At 35.9% G+C, this 25780-nt stretch overlaps 1 protein-coding gene across 10 annotated transcripts; it reads right to left on the bottom strand.

Moving 5' to 3' along the window:
* Nucleotides 1-309: 309 nt before the first annotated feature.
* On the bottom strand, nucleotides 310-24869 carry ZNF207 (zinc finger protein 207). 10 transcript variants are annotated; one of them, XR_006297813.1, is made up of 14 exons: nucleotides 24683-24869; nucleotides 23170-23296; nucleotides 18984-19122; nucleotides 17451-17621; nucleotides 17250-17325; nucleotides 16694-16741; nucleotides 15558-15628; nucleotides 13369-13526; nucleotides 12120-12212; nucleotides 10860-11102; nucleotides 10104-10263; nucleotides 9787-9970; nucleotides 6648-6702; nucleotides 310-2838 (listed from the first exon to the last, which is right to left on the bottom strand). XR_006297813.1 is itself a non-coding variant. In XM_043583676.1 (13 exons), the coding sequence occupies exons 1-12, from the start codon at nucleotides 24721-24723 to the stop codon at nucleotides 9810-9812; spliced, it is 1488 nt and encodes a 495-aa protein (XP_043439611.1). In that variant the 5' UTR covers nucleotides 24724-24869; the 3' UTR covers nucleotides 9120-9569; nucleotides 9787-9809. The 10 variants fall into 10 exon arrangements, 6 of the variants coding, with proteins under 6 accessions (XP_043439611.1, XP_043439612.1, XP_043439613.1 ...); XR_006297814.1 differs by having other exon boundaries at nucleotides 310-2835; XR_006297812.1 differs by having other exon boundaries at nucleotides 9487-9970; nucleotides 24683-24868.
* Between the last annotated feature and the right edge of the window lie 911 nt (nucleotides 24870-25780).

Below are 25780 nucleotides of genomic sequence, written 5' to 3'. Positions count from 1 at the left end.
CTAGCTTAACAACATTTTACTATCGGACAATAATGAATTCCTACAATATTTCAGAATGAGCACAAAGGTTTTTGTTTTTGTTTTCTCCCATTTCTGATCTGCTGTCTATTGTCAGTTTTAACTGGAGCTGAAAAACAAAAGGCTTTAAGAAAACTGAAAGTCATCACTGGGTTTTAAAATAGGAACATTTAAGTAATTCTTCTTGAAGGTATTTTCTTTATCAGCCACTTATTTCTACCCTGAAAAAAGCTTGAAATAAAATTAGTATTTAAAGCACCATACAAAACAAAAAGAAACCAGACAAAGGAGTAAGGTACATTCCAATTTAATCATTGTGCACACAAATTTGTAAAAATGCTAGACACACATACATTAAGTCGCAAAGGAAATTCAAGAAATCTTGTTTATGTCTAAGTTATTTTTATGCTATGGAAATTTGGCTACTTACTCTCACCACTATCACATGCATTCACAGTTACATACTTACCACATTTTCAATGTCTGCTTATCCTTGCTAGGAAAGGACAGAATTCCTTAGAAATTTACTTCACTTTAAATCTTAAAGACATAAATTGAGGGTCCATACTTTGTTTAGTGCTTATCTAGAAGAATACATCACCATTATCACATACTCAAGACATCAATTTTCAGGTTTATTTTAGAGAAGACTATCATTTTCCATACTAAAAAGTATTAGGAGCTTACTGTTCATTGTTGGTTTACAAAGATAACAGCAGGAAATACAATATGAAAACATCCTTAGCTTATATTGACATCATCTAGGATGTGGTTTAAGACTAGAGAGGAAAAAAATCCATGTGTTACACTGAAGGAAAGTACTGAACAGGGCATAAAGTAATTAGAAATATACCCAGAGGCTAATTTCTACTGGCATACACAGTCTCAGAAACCAGCATTTCTAATCCACATTTTCCATGCAAGGTTAGAGAGATTTAAAAATACACTTGAAATTTTTAAGCTCATTCAAAGGGAATCCTGTAAAGCATTAGTCTGCAGGAACATTTCAGGCAAGTCCTTCTTCAACCCTACCCTTGGCTTTAATAGCTCATGAATCACTGCAACAACAGCTTCACGGAGAACAGACAAATTCTGCTATTTAACTTTTATACCTACTACGCAGTGTGGGAAGTGAAAGCATTGAGAAAACACTTTTGGTTGTTAGCTAAAAGGAAAATCTTAATATTTGTAAAAATACTAGATAATTCTGAATAAAAACATTTTTTCCATCTCACTAAAAGGAAACAATTTATATGTTAATAGGTTTTCCAGTTAGTCTGTTAAGTCAAAGTCAGAAAGTGATCCTGGATTATTAGGGAAATGTCAGGAAGTGAAATATTCAACTTTTAAATAAAATACATTTCTGATTCAGATATTATCTAAAGAGTGTACAAATTCAGACTGCTCACTTCTTTGATCAGTATCCCATTTCAGTTAAACTTAAAAGGAAAAATTGTGACATATAAGTATAAAATAGTACTCACCAGAAAGGCAGCTTTATAGAGATGGTTTTAAGGAAAACCATTTCCACTGTATCTACGCCATTTCTTATATAGATTAAACTGTGAAAGGCAATGAAACTTAAGCCCTTAGGCAATTTTATATCAAAAAAACAAGTGGATATCTTAAAATTTTATTATCAGTTGATATATTGAGATTTTTAATTAACTAAATGCATGACTTTCAAACAAAATAACACTAAGATGGTCTGTTTTCAGTGGCTAATCACCACCCCCAATTAATAGGAATAAAAGATCAACTAGTTTTATGGATAGATGTTCTCAAATTAGACATCATTACACTTAGGGTGTAAAGGAGGTAGCCATGCATCCTAGTCAATGCTACAGAGTTGAAGGATGGTTCAGGCTTGTGCAAACCAAATTGTATGCTTTATTCTTTTTACCTTTGCATTTAAAATTTTTAGCAACACAAAAGCATAATATTTAAAGGTTAAAGGAAACTCTCAAAGATGGTTCAAGACAACAATGAATTCTGATAGAACCAATGACAGTAATAAAAACCTTAACATGTTTTTTACAAGGCATTATGACCTTACTGCCCCTCAAAAAGAACATACAAGGAATTTGTCTAGGTTTCTTGATGGGTAGTCAGTTTTCATTTGAATATTAAAAAGTTTTGTTATTCTTAATTCAAAGTAAAATGAGCCCACAGTGGTGGTGCAACAACAGAATAGGTTATAGTTTACAAAAAAAGGTGAACAAAATTAGTACTTATTTACAGCAAGAGCTACTACAAACATGTAACAAAACACACAGTATGAAAACATTTTCTAGCTTATGACTGCACACCATTTATCACTGCTAGAGGTAAGGAAACTTGACTTTTTTCTTAGGTTGATTCATACTGTAAAAAGTTAAAAGGTAAGTATGAGTAACCACCATGAGAGTGGCTTCAGTAGAGCCTGGACCCAAAGCCCTGCACTCCAGATCACATGCCAACACGTGTGTATAGCCAATTGAAACTTTCACCATCTTTTCCTTTTATGTACAATGTATTTATTTAGGGTCAACCACAACCAGATATAAAGGAGCAGTAATACACCTCTCTTACAACTGAGGTTATTAGCAAACCTAGAGCTACTTTGGCCCAAGAACTGAGTGTTTAAAAGTGTCCAATGGATCTATTATTAGTTATACTCACATTTAAGTAACTGCACAGCTTTCTTCCTTGTGTGGGTTATATGGATATGTTTGAAAAAAATAGGAACATCAGGTACTTACAGATTAAACTAACCTGTACTGGCAGGGCTGTGGGATTTTTCTTCTCTACCAGTAAGTAGCAAATGCTGAAATTCTGCTGCTAGTTAACAAAAACACAAATTGTATTAAACTGAGGAGTTCAATCCATAGTTTTAAAAAGTCAATGTGCATTAAATTTCCTCAGAGCCTGACATTAATACATTTTAAACTCTTTCCCTAAATCTTACAAAAGTAACCTTACATTGGCTCTTTGTTTAGAGTGACTTTATGAGAATGACTTTAAAACACTGTGTATCTATTGGACATACCTCGCTTTTAATAAACTATGTATTCCGATATGTATATGTGGAAGTTTTGGTTACTCTAAAAAAGGGGGGGGCATAGATTTGGGGGGAAAAATCTCAACATGGTAATTTCTAAATTTAAGTGTGTGTAGACATACTCGAACAGAGGAAAGCAACTTTTATTAGTTTAAAATTCAATTTTCAAAATACTTGATTTCATTTTATTAGAGATTGTGGATTTAAAACATGGGCTGAAAAGTAAACCTATTGTTTCTCCTCGAAGTATACTAACAAACTACTAACTAAAAGGAAGGCTTTGCTCAATAAATACACACCCCATATTATTCTAACTCAAACCTACAGAAACTTCAGTAACTCTTCCCTTGGCTCACTTGTTTTATTAGTAGAGACAGGAAATGATGCTGCATATTTTATTTCCATCTGATTGCTCAAGCATTTAGGAATACAATGTTAAGAATAAGCTACACTGGAATAAAGGATTCGATGAAACCTTAATCACAAATGCAAACCCGGAGGACTAACTTTCACTACATTTAAGGTTCTTAAGCCTAATAACACTATATAATTAGACCTCTCCCCCAAATAATACTGGTCTGTATGAACATCATTCTTCATTTTTATCAAAGTTGAGCATCAATAATTTTCGCTGCCAGTTCCTCAAATTTAACCAAAAGTGAAGGCATACAGATTCTTTAAATACAATAATGCTTAAAAACAAAACAAAACAAAAAAAACAAAACTCAGACACAGTAAGAATGCCAAAAATTCCAAAAAAGGCCTTTCCCTCTTTACAAACACAGCATTACACAAACCCCTGACCAAACACACAGCATATTACTGAAGCTGTGCCATAATACAACCTTACACACCATTACAGCATTTAGAATTAATGGATGGGGTCCAAGTTATCAATCATTTAAATAGTTTACTCACATGTATCTTCTCTGTAATTTGATCAAAATTAAAATATACACACAAACATATTCTAATATAGCTGATTATATGCCTTCTAAAGAACCTAACCAGGAACCAGTCTTGATTTATAGTAACAGTATTCAATTTGCTTCAGATAGAAATAGTTCAAATTAGCTTCAGTGAAGAGCTCCTTTAGATCTTCAATTTCTGCCTTAATATGACTTCTACATCCTGCTTTAGTAAAATAAAGATATTTCCCCGAAGATACGTAAGATTAATTGAACAGATTTAAAGAGAGATTGTTTAAAAAATTCAAAATATATTGTTTCAAGCTATTATTTTTCCAGGGTTAGAAAATGAAAGGCTCTTCCCTTTATGGCCAAATTATTATGCAAGAATGTATAGAGCTCAGAACAACAACAAAAAAACAATGCTTATAAGAAGCAATTCTCCTGAGTTTTACTGAAGAAATCTTTAAAAAAAATTGCAACTTTCAAGCTGATTATTTCTCAACAAAAATGCCAAGTAAGAACATGAAGACACTGGGGTAAAGTTGGAGATATTTCAAGTATTAGGGTGCTCAACCTGAAATCCCGCTTTCCCCATTTCCTACACAATAGTTTGATTTAGATCCGTAATAGGGGTTGCCTAAGAGCAAGATATTAAAAGTACTGTTCTGAAAATTCAACATTAATCACAAAATTGTGAATATCCACTATGTGCATAACACTATACACAACATCATTAAAGTAACTGTTTATTATTTTGCCAAGAAATAGCACAAAGAGGATTTCTACGCTAGGAAAAAAAAGTCATTTATTAAAGTGATTCAGATGACAGAAAATAAAATACTGAGAAAGGGTTAAAAAAAAAAAAAAGAGTAACCTTCACTAATATTCAAGTCATGAGATAGCAAGCAGAAGTGTAACTAGGGAAATGTTTACTTACAAAACTGCCTCAGAGTCAATAGTCTTATAACTGAAGCTCTCCTTTTAGAAGACTTTTCCATAAAAGTTACACTTAAGAGAAAACCAATTTTGTTTTGAAATAACACACAAAGGTTACTTAATATTAGGCAGATAAATACTGCCTCTTTAAAAAGACATACCTGATTTATACAAAAATTTTGTATTTTAAATATTCTTTATATCCCCTAACCAATACAAGTATCAGTTTACTCAAAACAAAATTTTATCACATTTCCTTTCATTTACCAAGTTCACCAGTGGAAGTAATAGACACCTGAAAGTTATGTAATTCTCAAAATCATACTACTTCAGAGATATTAAGAAAATTAACTTCAACAATTTATGCCACCCTGAGACCCTCCAACTCCCAGAAGTCAAGTATGTAAGAGCCTATTTCAATTATAATTATTTCAACTATCACTATTAGATTAGCACAAGCAGCAGCCTCACTCGAACATTTCACTATACTGGGGGATGGAGGATGCAACAGAAAACATCTCCAGTTAAGGAGATGTAAAAGGTATAATTACTGAACAAAGGTATGAATGTATTCTTTTGTTGTAACCAAATTTTCTTCAAACATTAAACTCTTTTTTCCATGATTCAGTTACAGAGAAAAATCATATATTCTAATTACACACTGAAAATTTGGAATTCACGTAATGAGTAATTTTTCTTTATGCTTCCAAGAATTAAAACCACGAGGAAAACAATCCTGGGTTAGCTAAACATTGTACTATATGCTGTTACTGTTTGAAAGAAAATGCTATCTGGATAGAACAGTTGCTTAGACACAGGAAAGAACGAAAAGTAATCCAGGTTCATGTTTTGGCCTCTCTTCCAGTTCCTTCTTACCCCCACAACATACACACATAAACATGTTTCACACCAAATATAAGCAAATTTTAGTTGGGAACAAATGTGGATACTTTTAATGTGTGCATATTGCATAAAATATCATTCACTAAGGCTGAAAATGAACCTAAAAATGACTGTTCCAAAACCACAGTTCAATGTACTAACTTTACCACATGATTCAATTTCAGTTTGGCTACTTGAAAAATAGAAATCTACCCATACTGACAGGTCTGTACTACTTTTATTTTATCAATGTGTAGTGTATATGCATACATACCACACACACACACCACCTTCCCACCTTTCACAGGGCTCTACATTAACATTTGCTCTAATGTGGTGAAGTATGAAAATATTAAAAAAAAATCACAAGCATTTCCACATGACCTTTCAACCTTAATGTTCAAAGCATTGACTTTGGGATTAAGAATGCAGATTTCAGTAACCAGTGGCATTTCCAATGATCAAACTTATCCATGAGGTTAAATTTAACAGTTTGGTAAGAAAATGACAAGTTTTTCCTAAAAGTGAAAGTGGAAAATTTGAACGAAACATTTCATGCCTCCAAATCAAACCGTCAAATTTTGTTAATTTACTGAAGTTCGATATAGCAATACCAGCTTTACTGAGGCTGTTAACACAAAGTAAATTACATATATCAAATATTTTTATTTATGTTTATTAACACCACAGTCAAACGTGAATATTAATATAGAGCCTTCTCTGCCAAAAGAGTATAAAAATCCTAAGTTTAATTAAATTTAGGGGCCTTCACCAAACTTGCTGCAAGTTTGGGGACATAAATATCCAACAGCCATAAAGCTGTGAAAGCCCCTATAAGGAATAAAATAAATCCCACTTGCCTCAGACTGAACAGGGCAACACTGAGACTCAGCCTCAGCCTGTCCTATGGCAGGGCTATAGGAAGAAGAAAATTTTAATTTTAGAAAAACATTACCCAATTAATTTAAAAGACATGCATTAAAAAAAAAATCCCAATGATCAAGCAAGCAAAGGAAAAAAGAGCAGCTTTTTTTTTTAAAAAAAGCTATGTCTGCTATAATTCCACTCTGAACCCATACTTATTTTTGTTGGGGATCTCCCCCCAAATAACTAAGTTCAATTAAGCTGAGTTTACGCTCAATATATAACTCGATCAGTGGAACAGGAGTACACGAAGAGTATTTTCCCCAATCCTAATGGAAAATGTCTGAGATTATTACTAAAATATAGAAGTACTCAGATTAAATGAGAATTCCAGCAGCCATTCAAAAGTTGATCCTCACCTGCTGGTCTTGTTCTGTCATACAGTTAGGTAAAATCTACACACAATAGAAACTAGTGCCAGACAAAACGTTAAGTCACTTTGTTTTTTTTTAAAAAGGAGGATATAGGAGTGGACGTAAGGGACAGCCAACGTTTGCAGTCCCACTAGCCTTACAACTTCCTAAATTATGGCAATTACAATGCCTGCCTGAATGTAACAAGTCCTAAAGGTTGTCTTCTGTGAGGGCAGATAGTTTACGTCAACTCAACCCCCCCATTACTTAAAAGCAGAGTAAGTCAAAGTTAAGAGTTATTTCAACATGATTTGTTACACTCATGTTTTAACCACACTATGGACCCCAGAAGCAGTTAGGTAAAAGGTATTTTCTAGAAGCTTAATTATGCTGATGCATGCACAAATTACACTATAAATAATACCAAAATGGGCACCACTTGAGCTATATATACCTAACACGACACAGGAAGACGGTGTGCTTTAGTGCCATGCGTAACACTTTGGATTAACTTTTAATTAAAATTATACCACTTATTTAAAAGTACAGGTATCTTCTCCCTTCAGTCTTCAGAAAGAAACAAACCTTGGCATAAAATATATCATCTTTGCATTAAATGTAAATAAAACTTTATAAAAGTTTTGAAACATTACTAACCCATTTGTATTTTGCTGATAAACCTGTACATGAAATGCTTGAGACGGGGTTTGGGAAAACATTTCCTATTTAATCATTCTAAATTTAATCATGCCCTTTTTACCTTACAAATTTTCAACACAGGTTCTTCTTTGGCAATATGATAAACGTGCTGCCAAATCTAAGAAATATGTATTAATCCCACAACTACTTAGTAGGCAGGTGAGAGAAAAAGTATGGGGCTTCGCTGCTGGCATACGGAACAAATGCATTCTCAGTGATACATGGACGTTGCCTTTTCAAGCTATGAATTTTTGAACCTCAATGGTATCATAAGAAAAGCTATAAAACATTTCACTGGAGCAAAATGTGTGATTTAAATTAGCACTCAGCTTTGTAGATATTTGTAGGTTTTGTTTAAATCAATCTCTTCTAGTTGTCACTTAAATACAGACTCTTATGATGATTAAAACAGTTTTCAACATCTTCCTACAAGGTTAAAACTTTTTTTCAAAGACAAAAACTCTGATTTCGGGTCATATCTACACCTTCACATATAGGTTATAAAGACTTATCACCATTTTAAGTCTTAACTTTAGGTTGAGAAAAACTCAACTTGAGTTCATCATATTAATAATTATGCTTTGTACAGATCACTTGATACTTTAAATAACCACGAAACTGCCTTGCAAAAGATTTTTAAAAATGGATGCCAAAAAGTCAACAAGAGGTATTACTGTATGAGACGTGCAATACAAGATATGAATAGCAGTCACCTCTACAAAAAAGTTCTTCACGGGACATAGTAACATTCAAATTTCCAAGATGAAAAGGTTAATAGGGAAGCCATTTAGGCTAAATAACAGAAGATAACCATCTAATCAAAGAAATCATGTAATTTTCCAGGAACATAATAAAAAATTTTGTATCCATCTGTTAAGCATCCTAACGGAGGCACATTTAGATTATTTGGCATTACATTTAGAAAAGATTCCAATCCATTAACAGTAAAAAACAAAACAAAACAAAACACACAAAAAACTCTTACTGCATGCACCTAAGCTTCTAGAAGTTTGCACCTGAAAAGCTTCTGAGGTCCACGCAGTACTGCAGTCTCAAAAATAATCAGAAGGAAATGAATGGGTCTGGCACTAGGCTCTAAACCTCATCAGCAGGAAAGAGGGCACACTAAAGTTACGTTTTAAATATCTAGGACATCTAACATGTAGTGACACCAAGGGCATGGAAAGGTGACACAATATAAAGATTTCATACTCACTATGTAATGGCTCATATGTAACTAAGTTTTTCTGTCAACTTAAGCACTAACATACAAGTCTATACATACTGTCCAGTTTAAAACATGCAGCTAAGGAACAACCTACAATTCAAAGACAGAATCCAATGATGTATCAAAACTGTATTGGTAACTATGAATTTTATTTTGTGGACATCTACTGTGGCATGCATCTGTACAAACCTTTCAGGCAGTGGTCCACAGCTGGGTTATGAATAAAAAGGCATAAGTTTTTCTCTCATTTTATTACAATGAAGTTTAACAGTACAGAAAAGTCACATGACCTTGGTGGGTCAGATTTCTTAAACCCTGCAACATGAGGAACTCTAAATACATTAAATATTGTTATACATTCAGACTTCCAATGTACAGGTCTCGGAAACAGTTACAGCCCTCACCAAGCTAGGTTGGGGACATGAAGTCCAACAGCATCTGAAATGCTGTGAAGGCATAACTTTACAAATAGCAATGTAAGCTTACAGAACTTGCCTTTATTAAGGTGGTATGTTCATGTAATTCCAGCGCCTTCACAATATAACGAACCAAATTTACTATACTTCACTTCTAAAAACCTAGATGAAACATGAAAAAGAAGCCATACAGTATAAATTGCAACTTCAGGAAAAGTTCCTGCTTTATTATTCCAAATAATTTTTCCCATGTAAAATAAATGTCCAATAGTTCCTGGTATGTGGGAAGATAATGTTTGTTAAAGTCACAATGAAGCCTTATTGACGGAAGCTTGGCTATATAAACAGCACAAGTTGAGAAAAGGTTTAATCTCCAAACCTATTAGATTGGATGAAGTAAGATCAGTAACGGCCACCTTGCGACATTACAGGAGGTCTCATTCCCATCGGAGGTCGAGGAGGCCCACCTTGGTAAGGGGGTACCATTGGCGGTCCCTGCCCATACGGTGGCATAGCACCAGGAAGGTAACCTGGCATGCCTTGATGATGACCACCATACTGACCTAAAAAACACATTTAAAACACAAAAAATAGATTGAGTTGGTCTGTGCACTGTACTTTTAAATGCAATGTATTTTGAAGATAAATTTATGTGTATACTCAGAAAATCCACTAAATAAACATAAAAAGAAATACCATGAGGCGGCATTGGGGGTCTCATTCCTTGTTGCTGTGGGATGCCTGGCTGTGGTGGCATCATACCTCCAATAGGTCCAACTGGTGGATTACCAATGGGAGCCTGTCCTGGTCGAGGAAGATTACGTTGGTATTTAGGTAACTGTGCCCTTCTCTCTTCCTATGAATAAAAATGAATACAATGTTAAACACTTGAATGCAGAGAGAATCATTAAGCATAAAAGGCAAACACCTAAAATCTTACACAGTAACCTTTAACAAATGTACCCTTGTCAACCATTACTTTCGCTCCACAAACCAGACTGACTACTTAAAATCTCAATGCCTCAAGAAAACCTCACCTATTTTTATATTTGAAGAATGGCTAATAACTTTCCAGGAAATATACACCTGCCTCAGCAAGAAAGGGTCTAGTGAGAAAGGTAAGTTTCAAAGGATCTGTAGATTCTACCTCTCACACTTGTTTAATTTACAAATTTATGTTAACTAATATGATTTTTGACAGCAAGAACCCAAATTAGTGTCTTCTTTAAGAAACAGTCTGGGAGTAGGAGGAGTGTGTCTAAAATCAAAACACACACGCATGCAATATTTATTCTGTGGTTCTTGGAAATCAGAATGATAAAAACCACAGCGTAAGCATTAAATCAGATTATAAGACCATCAGTGTACAAATTAACACTTCTCAAGAGGAGGATGAGATGCTACAACAATATTCAAATTATGCTAGTAAAAACCTGTATGTGAAAAACTTACCAGTGATATATCCTCATCTGGATGGATCAACTTACTGGTTGCACTGGTTGTTGTAAGTGTAGCAGGCTTACTTGTTATTGAAGCTGCTGGTTTAGCTGCAGTGCTATTTGTTGTACTAGTGGTTGAAGCTGTAGACTGTGTATAAGCAGGGAATGTAGGCTTTGGGGGTTCTGTAGTTGTTGCAGGGGTACTATTTAAAGGCTTGAAATCTGTACCAACAGGTCCTTGGACAGCTGCCTGAGCCTGTAAAACACAATCTTTCATTAACGAAACTTCAAAACCCAAAAGTGAGTATATCTACTATAATTAACCTAAAAGTGAGACACCAACATTCGATAAAGGACCAAACTTTAAATGAAATTAAAACAAAGTTAACATAATAAAAACTCCACAAAAATCAAGATAATATGTAAGAATATCTAAAGATGCTGGGTCAAAGTCACATCCAAAACTCAGCAGCAGAAATAAAGACTGCATATGTAACTTCTAAGAGTTTATCTACCTTCTCACCAAAGTTTATTTGCTTTACAAAGCTGTGTATTTATTTCAGGCTGATGAAACACACTGTATCACAATAGTATGCTCTATTGTTACTATTCTAAATTAGTTGTTTAATCAATCTACCAAGCAGTTCAAAACAAAAAAGTTCAGAAATTACAGAATACAAATGCTTGGATAAATTTCAATTACCAAGCATAACATAAACTGCATCAGTGATGACATATTAAAAAATGTCCTTCAGAAATTTTCTTTATATAGATAATACAATGTCCTCCCACTTAACAAAGGCTAGGTGATTATCACGGACAAAAGGGTTTAGTAGGAACTTTTAAACATAAAGTTACCAGTAGTAAATAGGTTACTTTTCAAAATACCAAACAACTGAAATATGAAGAGTAGGCCAACTTTTAGAACCAAACGCAGAGTACTAAATTTCCTTACATTGTATGTGATGCATTAGATTAAACAGCATAAATCAAAAAAGCTTAATCATGCATCAGGCTAACCATTGGCCACTATAATGCATTTACTGCTTACATGCTTTTAACCCTTTAGAACCATAGGAGTTTGGGGTACATTTTTTTCTATTGGTACGAGTTCAAATTTTCAAATACCATTGATTTTTATACCATTAACTTTACTTAAAAAAAAAATTAAACATAGTATATTTTTCAGAAAAGATTTAGTTTTAAAGTAGGGTCCAAAGGGTTAAGTTTATAAAGCCATTTTAACAATTTTAAACTGCAACTTCCTGCGTACTTGTGCTGTGCTAGGAAACAGAGCTTTAGAAGATGCAGACAGACTTTCTGAATTGGATGAAGCTGTACTTGAGCTTGTTACAGGTGTCCCCATCTGTAGCATAAAAGAAAGGAAACAATGAAAAGTCTCCAAACAAATGGGTGAAAATAAGCCATGTGGTAGACTTTTTTTAGTATAGATTGCATTTTTATAAATGCAAAATATAATGCAATCAAATCAGATTTATTTTAAGAGGCAGGCAGTTAATGCATTTACAATAAACAAAGTGACAGTATGAGCCTCATAAAATTTTTTAAATTCTACACCAATAAACCTAGTTATTAACCAGTTTCTTTTCTAAAACTGGATGTGTTTTGCACTGTGATATTTCAAAAATGATACCTTCAACTGAGACTAAAGATGCGTTACTGACACTTCAATCTAATTGAATGATTTTTGCTAAAAGTTTGACATCTCTCAATAAACAAAATCCCCACCCACCTCAAAAACGTAGTTAATGTATTTAAAAGGGACTTAAAAAGTAGTACTTTTAACTTAGCAACTACAAACAAAAAAACTGAGAAAAGAAAACCTCTATGGGATAACGTTAAAGTGAAAAGAAAAAAACAAGAACATACATCCCGACCTTAATTCTGAATGGATTACATCTGCTTAATTTTGAATACAACTTGGGGGAAAAGCCCAAAAGTAACCACCATTATACAGTTACTATATATAACAAAAGCATCTTTAGCTTCTGAGTTCTGAACATAGACAAGGTCAGTAGGAAAGAGAAGTCTAACTAGGTCAAACGATGCCTTCCTGCAAAAGTGCAGCATTATGTTTCGTCATTGTTCTACATTAAAGAGTCCAACGAATGATTTGCTAAGGTCTTAGGATTTTCACCTTTGCCTTTGATTTCATTCCATTCATAGTTCAAGATGTGAAGGAGGACCTCTAAACACTATTATGTATTTAAGTCCCCAGAAATTAAACTTTCATTCCTAACTAAAGCTAAGAATGACCAGAATTCACAGCTATGAAAACAAAAAACATACTACACTATTGGGCTCCAGCCAATCTTTTTTGACTAGAAGAAATCAATGTGTGCAAACATGGAAGAGAGTAGGACACTCCTTTGTATTTAATAAATTGTATGAAAATGATTATCAACAAAAAATTGACCTATGACGATTTAAAGGATTTCTATAAACAACTACAACTTTACCTTTAAATACAAGTGCACTCCTTTTCAGAAATTTCACCTTACCTGTCCAGCACTGGGGAAAAGAGGCTTAGTAACTGGAGGCTGTGGAGCAGGAACTGTTGCTGTCGGTGCAGGTGGTCTATTAAGAATGCCTGGCGCTGAAACAGCCTGTGCTTGAGTCATTGGAGGAATTCCTGGACGGGGAACAGGAGGGGGCATACCTGTAAAGACGAAATATTGGGGAAAGGGAGTTGTTGAAACTTTTAATTCAGAAAAAGTATTTTTCCAAGACTTTCTTGTTAAAATATACCATGTTAAAAAACAATTCTACACTACAAAGTTACTGATGAACTGCTCAATTCAATGAAGTCCAAATATCTTAGGCATTTGTTCCTTGGAAGAATCTTGCCTCAACCTTTCTATTCCTTTGTATCTCTTCAGAATTTTGGAAAGTGAAAGACACCACTAGAGACTCCTTGTATAGAAAAAGTAGAAAGTAAGTTACTAATCTTCCTGATTTAGCAAACCTTGTGAAACACGTAAGAGAACTATTACAATCATCCAACAGCTGGATGGTCTCTAAACTCAAATTCAATTCAAATTATTGTAAAAACTTTTGATAGGTCATATACCCATAAATTTTTTTTCAGGAAACTTATTCTTGCAAACACTTTAAAAGATTTTTAAGTCATCTCTAAACCCAACATGGGGCTCAAAATTACAACCCTGAGGTGAAAAGTCACACGCTCTACTGACTGAGCCAGCCAGGCACTCCTCCTTTAAAGCAGTTCAAGTAAATTTTCCTAAAAATCCATTACTAGTACGTTCTTCAAAGTTCCTAAACATAACTTAAAAACTTTTACTAACTTCACATTATCAACTGAACATTGGTTATTATTCTACATTCCTTTAAATGCCTAAAATTCTCTCAGAACACACGTGGAGCTATTGCCTGTAAATTTTTTTTTTTAATTTTTTTTTCAACGTTTATTTATTTCTGGGACAGAGAGAGACAGAGCATGAATGGGGGAGGGGCAGAGAGAGAGGGGGAGACAAAGAATCGGAAACAGGCTCCAGGTTCTGAGCCATCAGCCCAGAGCCCGACGCGGGGCTCGAACTCCCGGACCGCGAGATTGTGACCTGGCTGAAGTCGGACGCTTAACCGACTGCGCCACCCAGGCGCCCCAATTGCCTATAAATTAATGCCTGTCCTGGCAATGATGCACATTTTGCCGCTGCCTCATTTATCCTGTTACTTTTACGTCAACTATCACTTGAATACTTCTTAATCTGCTATGGACTGCACACCAAACTTGCTAGGATTACATATAAAAAAAAAAAGGCAACCAATTGAGAAAGCCTCATGAAGGCCTGTGTGGCACACCTACTTGGCTAATGAAATTTGGTTCCCCACATTATAGGATAGAGTCAAGATAGTTCTTAACACAGGCTCCGTTTCAGCTAAAGGGTCCATTAGCCCTGTTTCTGGTCAACTGTAAGAGGCTAAGGAGCTTCTGGGAGAGTTATTTTGCTGCCTAATGACAAAAAGGTGGCGTGCCTGGGTGGCTCAGTCAGTTTAGCATTCGACTCTTGATTTCGGCTCATATCATCTCACAAGCATGTGATGGAGCCCTACATCAAGCTCTGTGCAGACAGTGCAGAGCCTGCTTGGGCTTTTCTCTCCCTCTCTCCCTGTCCCTTCCTGGCTTACGTGTGCACACGTGCACTCTCTCTCAAAATAAATAAACTTAAAACAAGAGCCCACTGCTGTTGACACCCTTTCTTGCCTGAGTTATCTTGTAACAACTGAGCAACATGTCCCAGGGAGAAAAGCTCAAGTGCAAAGGAGAAAATTTTAAACACATGGGTTCTTGAGATCCCCAGCCACTGAATCTACCACTTTTCATTGAGGGAGGCCATAAATGCCTACACTGTTTAATACAGTTTGTTACGGTTCCCTATTATTTTCTAAGACTCTCCGTTACTTATCTAAAAAATTCCTAACAAATAAAACCCCTTTTAGGTATATAAGCTTTGGTGCATAGGTTCTGTGACTCATTTCTGATTGCTTTGAAACCTGTTTACTATTTCAAAACTCAAAAGGATCCATTCTAACACTTGTCCAATCAATTTAAAAAAGAACTAAATTTTAGTATTAAAATTGCACCAACGTCCACAAACCTACTGTCCACAATACTTAAGAATAAAGCATGCCAGTCCTAGTAAAAAGGTTACTGTCTAATGTTTCATACCTGGTGGCATACCAGGCATCAGAGGTGGTATTCCTGGTCCAGGTGGCATCATTCCACCCATTGGCATCATTCTATTAGAAAGCAAATTTCAAGAAACAAACCAAGTTAATCAACAGTATAAACTATTAGAAAACATTTTGGCTAAAGCCTGAAACAATAGATAAAAGACTTGAATTTGACCCCTAATATTGAAAATCAAGCTGAAAGAACACACAACACTAGAACAATTCTATCAAAGTAAGTCTTCTAAAAACCATCAAACCTCTTGGGTTTATCAGTAAAGTAAGGGGGAAAAACCAGTCTCTCTTACAAAACATTTTCATACATTTAAGGTCACTACGAACAATTATACCCTCAATACAGACAAGAGGCCTCATCTAAAATATGTGTAATTGGAAATCATAATCACCTTTGGTCTCATTTGGAAAATACCCGTACAGAATATAAATAAAAAATAAAAATTATTTTAGAGTCATTATATTTTTCAAAAAGAAAATATTGAATATACACCGTGGAGTAAAGATTCTTGGGAGGAGGGTTACAAAAAAACTACCACCAAAATTAATGACAGTCAAAAGTAACCTCACACAATTGCCTAATTTCTAATGGCCACCTAACACTAAACCATGACTAAAGACATAACCCATATTTATTTTCCTTCCCCTAAAAGAGCTCACCTTCAAATACCAGTGTCCATTCACTTAAAACATTTACAAGTTTGTGAATTCTTAATTGAGAACTTTATTAGAAAATTAACTTCTATATATAGATTTCATTACAAGAAAACCGAATTACCTTCTATAATAACGCATGTTAATTTGGCAAAAGAGTATCTATTCTTTCTTAAATATCAACACTTTTTACTAAATTCCATTACTTTAGCAGTCTGGCGAAAAACAGCTGCACGTTTAGAAAATGCTTTATTTATATGGGTCTATTTATTACTAGTTCCTCACAAATGTCTTTTTTTTTTTCCCCTCCATTAAGACTTGTGTCAACCAGCTTGCACATTCTAGAAGTTTTAGTGAGGAAGGTTAGAAAATTTCTGAAGTCAACTGAATAGATACCATTAAACACACAAAAAAAATGACATTATGATTATACCTCCTGAATTACATTATGAATGAGATGCTTACATGTTTTCACCGCAAAATGACTGGGTGTATTTTCTCTGATGATGCAATCTGTGAAAATGTATGACAAAATCAAAATCTAACTGTGATTTTCAAAATACAGTGGGAAAGTGTATTGTATACCTCTCACATCCAACAATTTTTTAAGTAAAAGTGATAGGCACGAGCACCTCATATTCATTTTAGTTCTTGATGATTTGACAAATAAATCATTTACAGAGTTTGCTTCTTGTCACAACTACAAAGTGTCATGGACAGTTCTGAATCTCAGAAACACAAATCTACAACCAACTACTTTAATTACATCAGAGGCAATTGAAGTAGATGGCTGCCTACACACATCCTAAAACCCAAAAATCTATTCTCTTCAGAGGCAAATTTATATTCCTTAAATTTATTGGTAGACCCCTTTTTAGACAAGTTTAAGTTTAGGGAGCCCATACCTTTAAGAAAAAAAAAAAGAAAAAAGGCAAAGTAACATTTTACAATTCATGTAACACCCAAGTTGAAAAGATTATTACTAGGCACAAGCCCACAAGTCAATTAAAAGTTTTCTTACCCAGGTGGCATGCCTGGCATAACTGGTGGCATTCCTGGCATCAGAGGAGGAACACCCGGCATTAATGGAGGTATGCCTATAAATAAAAATTTCACCAACAAAAAAGTCACAAATATTAAAGGGTTAAGAGAAAAATTTTAATACTTCTATACCATATCACCAAAGTCCTAAGAATGTTAAATCGTAACCCTTATGTGATACCTGGAGGCATTCCTGGTGCCCCTGGGACTGGTGGCAGTCCTGGCTGTGCCATTGGGGGGATATAACCTTGCTGAGGTTGAACAGGCTGTGGCTGAAATGAAGTTGAAGCTGCAGAGTCATCATCATCATATTCATCAGAATCATCTTGTTGCTTCTTTTTTTGACTCTCTGCTAACAAAAGTTTTAATTAATTTTTCCCATGGAAAAAAAAAAAAAACAAAACTAAGCAAGCTTAAGACATTCAACATCAAAAAAAGTTATTTCACTGTAATTAGCTCATGAGATTTTTCTTGCAAAGAAATTCAGTCAATATTATTCTTTTTACTCTTCAAATGTGTTTTCAATCTCTATTAAGCAAGAAGGTTAACATCCTTTCCCTACTCTGACAGGTAAAAAATAATTTTCCTATGGGGCACCTGGGTGGCTTAGTTAAGCATACAACTTCAGCTCAGGTCATAATCTTGGAGTTCGAGAGATCGAGCCCCACAATGGGCTCCATGCTCATGGTGCAGAGCCTGCTTGAAATTCTCTCTTGTCCCTCCTCCCATACCCCTCCCCTGCTTGTGCTCTCTTTCTCAAAAGAAATAAACTTTAAATAATTTTCCTCATTTTTTTGAAAAACAAAAACAAAACAGCTTTCTATTCCATCTCAAAAGGTAAACTATGACAAAGAGGTCTGACCTTTCTACAATGCTTTCGAAAACAAAAACTTTCAGGGCACTTGGCTTGCTCAGTCAATAGAGCATTTAACTCTTGATCTCAAGTCTACGAGTTCAAGCTTTATGTTGGGTGTAGAGCTTACTTTAAAAAAATTTTTTTTTCATAATTGATAACTTCTACCATCTGGATAATAAGTGATTGTAAATTCCAAGTCAAGCAACAGCATTACCAAAAAATTTACTATTAGTGGTTATATAATCAAATCAAAACAAGCTACCTTCATTTTCAGAAACCTCAACACTTGCTAATTCCACTTGGAATGCAGTTATGAACAAAACTATATTATAATAAAGTGTTTGGAATAATCCATGTGATATTACATATATACAAATCAAATATACAACTCCAAACATTAAGACATAAGAAACAATAAAACTCAGGATGCTTGGGGTGCTTAGTCGGCTGAACGTCTGAATCTTGATTTTGGCTCAGAACATGATCTCAGTTTCATGGATTCGAGCCACACATGGGGCTCTGCGCTGACAGCATGCAACCTGCTAAGGATTCCCTCTCTTCCCCGACCCCACTTGTGTTGTCTCCATTGTTCTCAAAATAAACTTGAAAAAAATAGTGTTGGTGGCTAAGTCAGTTAAGCATCTCTTGATTTCAACTCAGACCATCATCTCAGTTATTGAGTTCTCTCTGCCACTCCCCCACTCACGCACATGCTTGCTCTCTCAAATAAGTATTTAAAAAAAACCCTCAAAATTGGAATTTTGAATAACATCCACTATTAAATTTATACCTCAAAGTAGTAGTAATACTCTCATTAGTGAAGCTGTGTTAAGAAAAAGCACACATCCTAAGGTTTACCTTGCGTTTTCTGTTCAAGAAGTCGTCTTCTTTCATCCATGTCTTTTTCTGGAATACCTTCCATACCATATATTTCCAATTCTATGTCTGTTCTCCCAGGTATTGCATTTGGTACAGCATCTATTGTCTCTTTATGCACCTAACATTAAAACAAACTTCCATTAGATAAAGTGTCTCATAAAGTCCTTTAAGAGCAATCTGAAATTACTCAGAGAACACTTAGTATAATCATTAAGAATAACTTGTTCTGTAGTGAGACTATCTGGATTCAATCCCCAGTTTTGTTGCTTACTTACTAGGTATGTGAGACTACGCAAATCCTCTGATTTAAGATTATCCAACCTATATACACTACCTAACATCTAGCATCATTTTTAGGAATAAATGCATTAAATCATACAATTTATATAATTATGTAAGTAAATACATAAAACTATTTAATATCTGTTACGTTACAGGTACTAAATTATATATATTAAATAAAACATAGTGAATACAGAAAGCATTTGGCAGGATGTCTAACACATAGTAAGGACTCAATAAACATTGTTTACCATGTAATCTTGCTTGCTTGAATTATCAGCAATGAACCGGCAGTCCCACTCAAATGAGAGAAGGTTCAAGTCTGACTTAAGCACAGCTTATGAAAGTTCTTACTATATGAAGAATTAACATAAAATTTCCAAGATTGATCTTGAGATAAGCTGGTAGTTACAAACTGCAAAAGTGGCACTTATAATTAGCATATCCAGAACTAATGCGTTACCTGAGGCACTTAACACTGCCACAGCAGTGATCCTGTCATTACACTAAATTTGACAGATTACAAAGAGAAAGAGATTTTATTATAAAACACTGGAAACCTACGATTTTTTTTACTAATGGTTTTTGCTAGATCAAATGTTTCTAACCCTCAAACATGGGTAACTTCTGCCAATATGGTAAAATTCCTGTCAGTCTTGGTTTCTTCAGCAACTTGCCTTAACTTAGGCTAAAAAAATGTCAAAGTATTTTGCCTAGACTATCAGCATCACCTGAAAGCTCATTACAAATGCAAATTCTCAGGGGCCTCCCACCCCCTCTGCCAGAAAACTCTTGGTTAAGACTAGCAATTTGTTTTAACATGCCCTGCAGGTGATCCTGAGGCATGCCCAAGCTTGAGAACCACTGCTTTAGGGGACATATTTGTCTCATACTCAATTTCTCTTTCCTCCCAAAACATTTTCATGCAAGAACAGAAAAGTAAAGAAAACTAAGTGTTTTCTTCTTAAGACATATATCTCAAAGACTTTAAACAGAGACATGCAAATCAAATTCAGAAATTATCTTAATTTTTGATTGATCTTTAACCATTGTTCCTTACCGTGATTAAAAGATCCATGAACAAAGCTTCTCAACAAGGGACTTAATCACGCCAGTTTTTTGGCATGTTACTGTTCTTGACAAATGCTGATGAAGGAACTCCTATGTTCCTCAAAGTAATAAAATTGTATTCATACACATTAACTATTCTGTTATATTTCTAAATGATAAGGGCAAGAATATACTAATCAAAAGCTATTGGAAAGAGAAGAAAAATAACATGATTTACTTAACTACCTCACAATATCCTAGCCAGAATTAGACTTCTTACAACCTTGCCTAGTAGAAATAATGATGATCTTGGTTGAAAAGATAGGTGGAGCAAGCACTGATGTGAACCATCTAAATTACTAACGTCCTAAGTTTATCATCTATAAAATTGGAGGATGTGTCTGATTTAACTGCCAGGTCCATTTCACAGGTTGCTGTGAAATTACACTAAAACCATAAAAAAAAAGCACTTGGTCAATCAACAATGTCACTAAAATAGTTTCTCAACTGATTTCCTTCCAGTTCCATTCCATTTCTCTGTTCTTCTCTATAGTACAACTTCTTGAAACAGTGCCTCTACTTTCTCATTTTCTCTTGAGAGTACTCCAATTAGGCTTTCATCCTCATCACTCTAGGAAATCACTCTTGGCAAGTGACCAATGACCTCCACTTTGATTAAATCCAATCTCTGTCCTCATCTTCCTAGACCTACCACCAGCATTTCACTCTGTTAAGTAACTCCTTTAATCATCTCATTTGGTTTCCAGGGCACTACTCTCTTGGATTTCCTACCTTTTCAATGTCCTTGAATGGTTTCTTTTAATCTTCTAACCGTTAAGTGCTGTGAGTGGCCCAAGCTGAAGTCCCTGCACCTATTCTAGATCTATATTCTACTCTCTCATAGGAAACGACATCTAGTATCATGGATTAAAATAGCTATGCTCACCACAGCATCCTTCCAAATTTCTACCTCCAGCTCCAACCTCTCTGAAGTCCAGGCTTACAGATACAATTGTTTATATGACATTCCCAACTGGATAGTCAACAGACCGTCTCAAAATTAACAACACAACACAATCGTGACATCCTCATCTCTAAGCCTAGTCTTCCTGCAGCTTTCAACATTTTAGTATACGATAAGTCATTTCTCACAGTCCTCAGGCCAAAAACCTTCAGATCAATCTGCAACTCCTCACTTTCTTATATTCTGCATCTAAATCTATCAGCAAATTCTGGTCTCTGTCACCATCACCTCTTGCCTGGAATACTCCAGTCATCCTAAGTGTTCTCACTGCATTCTGCAGTCTGTCTATTTGCAACTCTATAGCCAGGAGAATCCTTATTTAAAAAAAAGAAAAAGAAAAAGAAAAGGTACCAGAATATGCTACACCTCTCTCTATTCAACCCTGCATTTCATTCAGAATGAAAGAAAATGGCCTACAATAAGTAAACCCTTCTATATAAAGCACATTGCTCCCCTTTCTTTTTCAATATAGAAGAATGCTCCTGTATGTCAGGGTCTTTCATTTGCTGTTCTCTGGAAGCTCTCTCTCATTTTCGTTCAGATCTGTTCAGATGTCAGCTTCTCATTCAGGTCTTTCCTATCTTGTGGCCCTACCTATGCCTCTTACCTAGTTTTAGCTTTCTCTATCACTTATCGTGAAAAGGCAAACTAAATACTGCAGTGTTTTCTTCCACAATATAAATCTAAACTCCATGATGGTGACTGTTTCCTTCACTGCTGTACACCTAGTGTCTAAAACACTTGTCTTAGCACAATGCTGTCTCACAGAAATTTTTTGTGATAAATTGTAATATTCTTTCTGTATCAGTACTATCCAATACAAGTCATCCACCAGCCACATGTGACTGAGCATTGGAAATGTGGTTACAATGTGGAGAAATTAAATTTTTAATTTTTAATTTTTAAATTTTCTTTTAAGTAGTCACATGTAACTAGTGATTGCCACAGTGGAAAGTTATGGGTCTAGCACACAGCAGGCCCTAAAATATTTCTGAATGGGTATTAAGTTATTATTACAGTGACATAACTGAAGAGGATCTATATAAACTTGTTTTTTTAAATAAACTTATTTTTTAACTAGGGGAAACAACATCTTATTTTAATTTACCTCCCCGCCTCCTACCAACAGTAGTTTCCAATAAATAGGGATTTGCTCATCTCATCTCTCTCTAGGGTCCAATTAGGCAAAAATTCAGGTAGCACCAGGACTGGCCAAAGTAGAAGAAATAATGTTGAATAAGACATAAAGGCACTTACTAGATCCTTAAAAACATAAATTGCAAAGCTCTCCCTACCTAAGTAGTGAAAAGCTCAAGAAACCCAGACAGACATCATTAAATGAAACACATTACCTTTCCAAAAGAGGTCCAAGGAGTAATAACTGAAGTAAGCCTATCCTCAGGCAAGAAATTGTAACAAATCCTTCAATGGCAGAGAGTAAAGGTAGCTAATTATGTATTATTCTCATGGGATTAGAACTGGTCAGACCACAAAATTTAAATCACTGATCTTTGTTCTCTAACTCAAGTAACTGAGGAGATACTCTGGGACCTCAACTTGTCCCCAGTCTAAAATAAAAAATATTATTAATAACTTAAAGATAAACACTATGAACATAAGTTTTCTTCAAACATAAAAAAAAATCAATTATTTAACTTAATGGCCAAAAACAGGTTTTTTTTTTAAGCTGACTGACCATATCTAATCTTTCACAATAAACAAAACCTTACAACTGTTAAAATAATTTTTTTTTCATGTTGTTTCCACACAAGGGGTTAAAAGTTAAAGACAGAAAAAAAAAATCCTTACCTGCATGCAATGAATAGCTAAGCCAGGTCCTGTGTACAATTTCTTATGACATATATGGCATTTAAAATGTTTTGCTTTTTGGTGCTGTATAAGGATCTTCTCATCATCAAAATCTCTATTACAATACCTGATCAATATTGTTAAGGTACAAAAATAGCACAAAATGACACTATTAAAAAAACCTGTCATATTAAGAGACTAGGAAGAGGAACATTAAAACATGAGAGCAGTTAAAACCAAGAAGGTACTTTATGCCCATAATCTCTCACCATCTCTAAACGAACACATCTCAGTAATCAGCAAGATTACTGTAAAATCCCCGCATTTTACAAAGATTTAAGTAAAATAACTTCTGTTCAATATTCAAAATTTACAAATGCACGCTGTGGACTGGACAGTTCAATGTCAAAAAATCCCCAAGTTTATGTCAAGAATGGATTTCAAAACAGAACTCATTAACTAGAAAACAAAATAATCAAAATGTTAAAAATCTATCTAACATATGGAATTTAGGAATATTTATTTTATTTAGATCCAAGAATAAACTCACAGTGAGTAAGAATGACACAATTTCGTATGAATAATCCACAAAGTTGTTTGCAACTTCTTACGAATATGTTGCCATGGCATGTATCTAAACTCACAGATAAGTTACATTAATAAAACTGAGAAATTTTCTCTCACTGGGCAGACTTTCCTAAAAGCTCATTAAAGGAATTCGTGACCGTCTTTCAACCATTATATAAACAAATGCAGTTCCGTAACCGTTTTTAGGTACGAGACAGAAGTAAATCAATTTTAACGTAAACCGTATTAGCCCTTCCCGAAAAAAGTATTAAAAAGACGCCACGTTTTATTAAAAAATAAAAAGCATTTTTTTTTTCAGTCTTACGAAGCTGGGTGATAGACACAAGAAACTCCACCCGTTACGCTTCTTGAAGATTAAGGCGCCAGCGGGTGAGACGCGGAAGCTAGTTCTCCCCCACCCCACTCCACCCCCGGCCAAAAAAAGAAAGAAAGAAAGAAAGAAACCATGGTTGACTAACACAAGCCTTCCCTAAACCACCGATTCCCCAATTAAACGGAAAAAGTGGGTGACACACTCCGGAAGCTCTCCCCTAATCCTCCAGAGTCAATCAGCGTATTATACTCGAAGAAAGTCCCTTTGTTGAATCGTCACCAAAACAACAGAATGTGGCAGAATATCCTTAGGGGACACTGTCCTTGGTGGAGGGGTCCAAGCCGCCTCCCAGTGGTTAGGTCAACGCTCGCACCGAAGCAAGAACCTCCTGAGTCACGGAGTCCCACGATCCACACAACTGCCAGAGCCTCTCGCCCTAGGGAATTCAGTTCCCACGAAACCTTCCCAGATCCGGCTCCAGCCACCAAGCCACCCACCTCGAGGCCTACATCCCAGACACTCTCAGCCACAGGCCAAAGCAAGGCCTCCCAGTCCCAGTCACCACCAACCGGCGCCCCCGCTCGGCCTCGACTTCAAACCCACAAAGGATATCAGCACCACGGCTTCAGCTGCTTCTTCTTCTTGCGACCCATAACTGCGCTCTACCGACAAAGTGAAAGGGGGAGAAAACTAACAGGAAAAACGAGGCAAAAATCGCTCACTCTTCCGACCCAACGGCCGCCACCGCGTCCCACAGGAAACAGACACAAAATGGCCGACGCCCTCGTTCGCCGCTCTGCTCCCGTCAGGCACTGCGGCCGGAGGCGGAGCCAGGCAGGGAAGGGTCACATGACGCAGACCTCCTCCCTGAGTGGGTGGAGACTCGTGGCGGCTGACGGGCGGCCGCCATCTTGTCCGTTTAAGGTGTCCCGGCCCTGTTTGCTTACGCTGGCTGATTCCTCCGGTTTCCTTTGTGAGGGAGTTGGCGGCCGAGGTGCACCGATACACTCGCGAATTGAAGGAAAAAAACAAACAAACAAAAAAACCTGGGAAGATTGCCAGCGTAATTAAGGGCAGACTACAAATAAAGAATAATGAGAGAACGCTCAATTTTTAATTTTGTTTCATTGCCCGGATTAATCCTTGCTGTACTAATGGTTGGGCATTTGCCTGCTAAGTCAAAGAAGTCGCAGTCTCTGCCTGGTGACTTGCAGGTTGGTGACAGATGACTAAACGAGGCAGTGTGGTCAGCGCTGTGATGGGGGAAATACAAGGGGCTGCGGACAGAAGAGGAACACACGAACAGGGCCTTGGAGGCCACGGGGGAGTCAAGAAAGGTTTTCTGAACTGAAAAGTTAATGGGAGCAAGGGAGGTGGAGGAGAGAGGATGTCATTGAAGGAGCAAAACGTGCAAGTCTTTGAGGCTTAGCGCCTGAAACACACCAGGGGTTTTCGGACCGGAACTCATAGTAGTGGGGATGGTGGCAAGAGACTATCCTAGGGAGAAAAAAGGGAATCCAGACTGGAAAGGGAGAAGTAAAACCGTATTCGCAGATCGCATGATTTTGTTACGGGCTGAACTTCACTCACAAAGAAAAATTAGTAAGCCCTAACCCCCAGTGCCTCAGAATGTGGCTTTTAGCGGTGAGCAAGCTGCCACTCTAGTAGAGGAAACACTAAGTACGTCATGTCGGGAGTGATAACTGCACT

This window comes from Prionailurus bengalensis, chromosome E1 (genome assembly GCF_016509475.1).
Source record: "Prionailurus bengalensis isolate Pbe53 chromosome E1, Fcat_Pben_1.1_paternal_pri, whole genome shotgun sequence".
Lineage (NCBI taxonomy): Eukaryota > Metazoa > Chordata > Mammalia > Carnivora > Felidae > Prionailurus > Prionailurus bengalensis.
This window is presented reverse-complemented; position numbering and strand designations above follow the sequence as displayed.

Excerpts from the sequence above, each read along its gene's own strand:
- ZNF207 (XM_043583676.1), bottom strand. The coding sequence starts at position 24,723 with ATGGGTCGCAAGAAGAAGAAGCAGCTGAAGCCGTGGTGCTG. Across the intron at positions 23,297-24,682 it reads CAGCTGAAGCCGTGGTGCTG|GTATTGTAATAGAGATTTTG; the intron begins ATATCCTTTGTG and ends AATATTGATCAG. Across the intron at positions 10,264-10,859 it reads CAGATGAGGATATATCACTG|GAAGAGAGAAGGGCACAGTT; the intron begins GTAAGTTTTTCA and ends TTTTATTCATAG.